At 35.9% G+C, this 7,707-nt stretch overlaps 1 protein-coding gene across 2 annotated transcripts; it reads right to left on the bottom strand.

Annotated features, from left to right (window-relative positions):
* Positions 1–821: 821 nt before the first annotated feature.
* On the bottom strand, positions 822–7,098 carry LOC122276692. 2 transcript variants are annotated; one of them, XM_043086579.1, is made up of 8 exons: positions 6,468–7,098; positions 5,664–5,724; positions 4,658–4,884; positions 3,331–3,532; positions 2,268–2,387; positions 2,057–2,157; positions 1,853–1,971; positions 822–1,197 (listed from the first exon to the last, which is right to left on the bottom strand). In XM_043086579.1, exons 1-8 carry the CDS (start codon positions 6,903–6,905, stop codon positions 1,023–1,025), a joined length of 1,443 nt encoding a protein of 480 aa, XP_042942513.1. In that variant the 5' UTR covers positions 6,906–7,098; the 3' UTR covers positions 822–1,022. The 2 variants fall into 2 exon arrangements, with proteins under 2 accessions (XP_042942513.1, XP_042942514.1); XM_043086580.1 differs by having other exon boundaries at positions 822–1,201; positions 6,468–7,096.
* Between the last annotated feature and the right edge of the window lie 609 nt (positions 7,099–7,707).

The raw sequence follows: 7,707 nt of genomic DNA, 5'->3' as shown, positions 1-7,707 counted from the left end.
AGAAGTAGAATCAACAAAGCATGAGTTATACGTAGTAGTAGTGGAGGCAAACTAGGATGATTTTGTCGAGTACTGCCCATGGATACCACCTTCGATCGCCGTTGACCGAGGAATGATGGGCTGGGGGTAAAGACCCCTCAAGCAAATGATTTGTAAGATCATGCCATTCAAATAAAGAAAGATAGCATATTCATGATGACGGGGCGTACATAATTTGTGTGAAGGATATGACTAGGTGGGCTAGCTCCTAGGATTCCTTCCGCCTTGGATAGAGCTTGATTTTTTTTAGTAAAGTAAAAGGGTAAAGAAAACTAAATAAATTACGAATACCAAATTGCCCACGTAACCCCCAAAAAGAAGGGGAAAAAAAAACCTTTCCACCCGCATCAAGAAAAAACTGTAAACCATACGGTAGGAATGGCTCCTTTACATCACAAAATGATTTCCCCTTCCACGAATTAGATCCAAGCCTTTTCACTCTATTGAAAAGGATGGATGGATGGTGCGAAATGCTGACTCCTCTATCAACAATCTTACTTCATTGGACGTGCATTCTTCGACGTTTGGGCTTCATTAAGGACCAAAGTCAAAAGCAGTAAATATATTTTGAGTTGGAGGGCACTAAACCTTCCACTTTCAACTGTTTTTCAACACGCTTATGCTGCCTATAATTGTTCCATTACAAGCTGTCTTTCACTAATATACAATACAATATTCAAAGAGTATTAATTAGAAGCTATAGGCTGGAGTTCCTCAATAATGGCTATTGATTTAAGCACAGATTTTCTTTGGTGTTATCTGAATTGACCATGAATCAATAATTAGAGAGAGTACCTGTTCTTGATGTATACTATATTAAGGGACGGAAACAAAAACAAAGTATTTAATCCGTCAGTATATATAGACAGACATCGATACTTCCCCACGACAAATTATTCCTACCAAGAACGATAAAAGGGTTGTCATGTTTTGGGAATGAGACAAAAATACATTTTCATTTTGAAGTAGACAGGACGTATGGTTTAAAATAAAATACAAGTCCATACATTGCCCTTAACTAAGGAAAAAGAAACGGATTTACCCATTTCAAAAATGTTGTATGGTAATTCACTGGTAAGTAGTACAGTGAATGGCTCAGGATCTCCTCTCCACCTTCCTTTCACTAGATCTTTTTTCTTCCGCCTCACGCCGTCTTTGCTGCCTGCCACATGATGAAAAACATTAATTATTTAGTTAGATACTTTTCTTTATCACAGCAACAAAATCAGAATAAAACTGCCAATCCCACCAACAATCTTACCCAAACCCAACAACAGAATCAGCAGTCGACCTCAGATGGATAAATTCAGGTATCGGAGAACTTGAGAATAAAATAAAAAAGACATCTCTACATATTCATTATCCAACAACCCGAAAGCTACCCATTTAACCATTTACTCGGATGCATTAGCAGTTACTGCAACATGTGTGGGGAAATTTACAATTCCTCATATAGAAGCATAATATATATGATATAAACCCACGTATGTAATCCTAAGCCCAACTCAGATGCATGTATTATGGCAGTTGAGAAAATACACACATTCAGTGTTCATAGCCGATCTTTGGGCAACTTGCAAGGATAATACATGAATATAACAGACACCAGAGAATTCTTGCAAGAGCAATACATGAATACAACAGGCATCGCAGAATTCTTTAAGAATCTTTAGGGGCAACTAAATCATCAAATACTTTAGCATAAGAATTTTTTTTAAAGAAAGTGCACAAACACAAACTAAAATCACAAGTATAGAAACACTAGGAGAAGAAAAGTAGCAAAATATCGTTTAAAGCTGTTAACAAAACTTACGCAAAAGCCATGTATCCGGCGCCAGCATTAGCTGCAGATAAAAGTACAGCATGAGCCCCAGCTGAAGAAATTGAATCCTGGCCCCCAGAGGGCAAAGGATTTCTTCTATCCCCATCAACCTGAAACAAAATGAATTAACACTTAAATATGGTGAGTCCACTGATATGATTGGCAATTATAAATGGCATATGCATTTATGAGAACCTTATCCCACTTAGACTTCTTGTTCTGTCGAACGTCCCTCGTAGCAGTGTCAGCCACAGGTGGGGCAGATGGCAAACCAGTAGCAGCTGCAGTTGAAACACCTACAGAAGGACATAACATAAGAACATGGTATTGCCCAATTTTGAAGGAAACAAATAATAACTTCTGAAAGCATAACCAACTAAATTAACAAATAAGATCTTTTTCAGACCTGGAATAGGTATATTAATTCTTGATGCAGGTGCAATTGTTACAGGTTGTGTTCCTCCAGAAACAAAGTCGACCTTTTGACTCTTCTTCTTTTCTTGTTCTGTACGCCTCATATCAGCCTCTGGTACACAACAGATGAGATGTGAGTGGCAAGCAATTATATTGGAGAGATCTATGATAACAATACCAGATGGACACTGTCAGGTAACTTCAGAAGACAAACAAAGCAGCAAACAAAGAAATTAATGTGATCAGGAAGATGCACAGATCAGAACAACAAACAAAACAACTTGACCCTGATATCTTCATTGGTAACTCAAAACTAAAGCCTTTTTTTTCTTTTTTGGTAAGTCAAGACTAAAGCTTTGATCCAGTAATTATATGTCAATAAAGAAATACACCCTTTCAACCACAGTATGAAATTGAATATTCACCAACCCTCACACTGGATATAGGCAGAGGCAATGACAAAGAGACTGATAATGTTCCATAACCCCGACTTCAGATAGACAAATGTTTTACCTTCTCAATTTGTTTAAAGCAATCCAAAACAAGGGGTCCGAGTTTATGAATTTAATATATAGTCATGATATCTCTCCAATCTTGTTCTATACAAAAATTCTCTCATAAAAGCAACAGAACCAGAAAAATACCCAGCTTAAATACACACTCCACATTACCAAACACATGTTATACTGAGATATTCCTCCTAAAGGCTGCAATCACATATTCTGTGTAATAGACCAAGAACTCAAAAAGTAATAACATAACTAAAAAATTGCAAATAGGCCACACTAGACATGTAGTGACCATCTTTTTTTTTTTTTTATAAGTAATCAAAATTGTATTAATTAAAGAAAAGGCCTAGCCCAGTATGTACAAGAAACTACCCCTTTAGGCGGGGGCAAGAGAGACTAGAAAATCATGGAGGACCATTCCATTGAAATCAACAGCAATGGCCCAATTATGACATGTAGTGACCATCTTGCACGCTACAGAAATTTGTGGGCTGCCATCTAAGCGCAGAAAAGAGAGAGAGATCTGCAAAAGGAACTGTTAATGACCTATTTCATCAAAGTAGTCGCTTTTGTCATATCCATGAGGGTCAAATACATCTTTCCTGAAGCAAGATCCTATTTGATCAATATCTTGATACCTCACTGCATGTAGCAAGAAGTCTGGGTTCCTATAATCCTTCCTGTTGCGTACTTCTGCATTGAAGCTTTTTCCAGCTTTCTTGTAATCAAGAAACTTATTTATTTTCCTCTGCAATAACATAACAAAGGATAAAGACATCAAAAGAAATAAAGCACACTACACCGTACATCAATATAAAAATATTATTAATCCATAATACCTAATAATGCATGGAACGGAAATTTTTTGAGATATTAAAAAAAATCGTAAATTAGAAGCAACATTACAGCAATGCAACAACAATACAGATTCCTAAGACGAGTCATTTTGCCAACTTTATCCTAAGATATAACAGTTTTTTTCACAGGGGCATACCCTACAGGCTATCCCTTACATTTGCATACATGCTTATTTTACGAGTAACAAGAATTTCATTAAAAAGTGTGAAAAAAACTTGCATACATAAATAATTTGGATGTGTAAGCATCAGAGGTTATATTAAGTGGTACAGGCACAACCCATCCCTAATTTCAGCAAGCCCAAAACAGCTTGCGATAAAGAGAGTTTATGGATTTGCTTTAAAAACAACCTTATACTGCACTTGATCATTGTAATTCCCTAAAAAACATATATATAATTCAATGGAAATAATCCTAAGATTTTATCATTCAATCCAAAATGGAAAATTTTCCTTAAGATTCAACATTGATGATAACATAGGTTTCATGATAGGAGTACAATGTGAAAAAGTAGTAAAACGACTTACTCATGTTCTAACTATATGCACCTCCACCCCCCCCCCCCCCTCCTTCCTTTTCTCCTCCTCCTCCTCCTCCTCCCAAAAAAAAAGTAGAAAGAAATGGATGAAGTATGATGAGCACCATGTCCAGCACTAAAATTTAACCTCGTCTTCATACCGATGAAAAAAAGTATGATGGCAGAAAGTAAAATCTCATCTCTACAAACCAATAGCCAACATATGCATATAATGGACAACAGCTCAAATTTATAATTTTAGGCAAGCAAAGTTGCATTACCTTAATCTTGAAAATATAAGAATTTTGTATCATGCAAAAAGCAATAAAAAAACTTCAATCTTCTCAAGAAATAAATAAATAAAATTTTGAATAGAAATTACTTCTCTTTAAAAGTAAAAATGAAAATTTATTCAATCTCGCAAAGTGGCAAAATCCAAGTACACAGGGAGTATACAATACACATACCTAAACATTAGAAATTTTGAATGGAACTTACTTGTAGCTCCTCTGAGCATTTTGCCTTTGGTGGTGGTGGAAGAAACTTATCCATTGGATCAACTTCCTTTTCATGTTCCATGACAGCTTCCTCATCGTGTGCACCATCTGATTCATGCACAGCATTGTTCGTTGCATCATTATGTGATGGATCAGATGATGGAGTTACTTGATTGCTAGGTGTTAAAGCCTGAATAGATCCAGTAGGCGTTTTCTCATGGAAATTACCTACAACAAACAACGAAATTAAAAACAGAAAAGAGGAGACCTACTATTGGACCTACAAATTAACACACAAACAAACATATGAGTTTTAACTACTGTATACTTAATATACCTTTTCTTTTTTTATATCAGTAAAACATATACTTGACCTCCCCATACTCACCCATCACCACTTTACAATCTGAGCATATGACCAAGGGCACAAATACGCTTTGTGTTTTAATTTATATTTAAAATTTTACTGCAACAAAAATTATGTTTCTCAATAAGTGACAGAAATCAAACACCTCTTGCGATATTTTTAACCTGGACTATGACATCAATAGGGCAATGACACAATTCATTCACAATGCTCATGTTAACTTTGTCAATAAACTCTACCATTTTCTGCATTTCCAACAACTCTAGCAACCAAAGGAAAAATGGCCCAGTAGGCAACTTGGCCACCTATCTGCAAATCATGTGACCATTTCCATACATGAATATAACGCTATATTTAAACAATGATAACCATTATGTAACATTTATCCCTTTGAAAATATCGTAAGCGTATTTTGATGATATACAATGTCAGCATGCCAGTTTGCAAAACAAATGTCCATCTCCCAATGACCACCCTATTTGGCAGGACGAGGGCAGCATAAGCACATACAATGTTACTTACAAAAACGAATACATATAATGTTATTTAACAATACAGTCAATGTCACAAGAAAAAGGTGATTAAATGTGCAGGAAGTACAAAAGAAAGTACCAAATACCCATAAACACAAGATACATACCATTAGCGATTTGAAGCTCCTCTCCAAACATCACTCGACCACTTCCTCCTATTTCTCCATCCTACCAAAAAATATACCACAAAGCAAAATATAAATTGAGACAATGCAATGTAGGATAAAACTGAGAGAGTATGCTCACCAAACCTCCCCTCCACACAAAAAAAAAAAAAAAAGAAACAAACTTCTCAGAGGAAGAGGCACAATTTGCTGAAAGTTCAAATTTTCACCAACAGGAACATTGACAAAACCTATTATCCAAAAAAGGTTCCATGTAGTTACAAATTTCTCCCAAAACATCCTCCTAACTTATTCAAGTATCCAGAAATTTTGCACAAAATCTATTTTGCACAAAATCTCCAATCTTGATTGCAATGTTCGGTATCAGATAAATACACCATTTGGTGGCAGGGAAATATATATTATACGAAATCTAACACTCGTACAACCTCCAGCCCGTTTGGATACTAAAAATATTTTATCTCATTTTATCTCATCATTACAACTTTTTCAAATTCTCACACAATATAATAAATAATTCAACATTTTCAAATCCCAAAACAATAATAATACTAAAAAATAATATTCTAACAATATTTTATTTCACTTTCAACTCAAACAATCTCATCTCAATCTCACTATCCAATCCACACCTGATTCTTGATACATAAAGCGCACAGAGCACTCTCAACCGAAGCTTCAACATCACAAAAACATAATATATTGAATCCTATTATCATTTCCCAAAGTCTCGTGGCAACTGGACACGGTTTGTATGAAAAACGAAGAAAAAAAGAGGGGTAGTACCTCGGGTTCTGGAGACATAGCAACCTCATCGTGACCATAATCCACAATTGTAAGCTGCCCTTTTCTACTCATCCTAGAACTACCGGACAACGCCGCCTCTTGCTGCGGCGACACCACCGAAACCGGAAGCTGTGGCATCGTACTTTCATTATCAATCGGTGGCGTGTCATCGTTAGCAGAATCACCACCAATTACTCTTTCGTCGATGGCCATTAGGTCTTCTTGCTCTGTCATTATCGAATCCCGGTAATCGTCGTCTTGTTGCTCTCGCACTGTTTCTTGTCGGTCTGCCGTTTCATCTTCTGGTCGTTGTTCTTCTTGTTCAACTACATCTTCCATAACCTCCTCTTCCTCCTCCTCCTCCTCCTCTTCTTCTTCTTCGTCGTTGTACATGGATAACATAGCAATGCCTTCGAATTGCTTTTTTTTCGACGCCATGGGGAGCTAGTGTCTGTTGGGGATCTAATATGGGAGTCGGAGAACTAGGTTTGTTAAGGTTGATTTTCACAGTCTCGCAGAAAAGGAAGCTGTTAAGGCTTCGAATTGGAGGCCTGCAAGAAAACTTAGCAGTAAATAAACTTGGGGAGGAACCGAGGGTTTTTGGGGGGACGAAGCTGGAGAGCTAGGACTAGGAGCTTCAAAGGGAAAACTCCGGTGTTGTGGGCTGGGCCGACCTAAAATTTGATCATCTAACTATGGGTCAAGTTTAAAAGGGCTTGAGCCTTTGTGGGCCTCCATAGTCTAACCCTCAATCCAGTGATATTCCAATTTGGATGTACAGCGAGCATGATTTCACAAATTATTTCAACTTGTTTTATTTTAGTATTATAATTTTTTAAAATTTTTATATAAAATAAAATAAATAATTTTATTTTTTTAAATATTAAAATAAAAATAATATTAAAAAAATATTTTAATAATATTTTATTTAACTTTTAACTTTAATTTTAATTTATCTGATCTCATCTGTGAAAATAAACGATGCCAGAACAAAAAGGTTATTTTTCATCTTCAATTTACCTGGTGTGTGAAACCAAGAAAGAAATAAAGAAAACATTCCCTTTCTTTCGTGAGGAACCATAATTAATCTTTATAGATAATCCAAAACGTGATTAGGTAGAAAAAAGGGCAAAAAAAAAAAAAGATTCTTTTCTGTTTTTTGTGAGCAAAGGAGAATCAATAATTCCTTTGTGCAAAGCAAGAACAGGGGTAGTAGTATTTTCATTATATTTATAGTCCA

Source organism: Carya illinoinensis, chromosome 9, assembly GCF_018687715.1.
Source record: "Carya illinoinensis cultivar Pawnee chromosome 9, C.illinoinensisPawnee_v1, whole genome shotgun sequence".
Classification (NCBI taxonomy): domain Eukaryota; kingdom Viridiplantae; phylum Streptophyta; class Magnoliopsida; order Fagales; family Juglandaceae; genus Carya; species Carya illinoinensis.
Note: the sequence above shows the minus strand (reverse complement) of the source record. Positions and strands in the feature narration are given on the sequence as shown.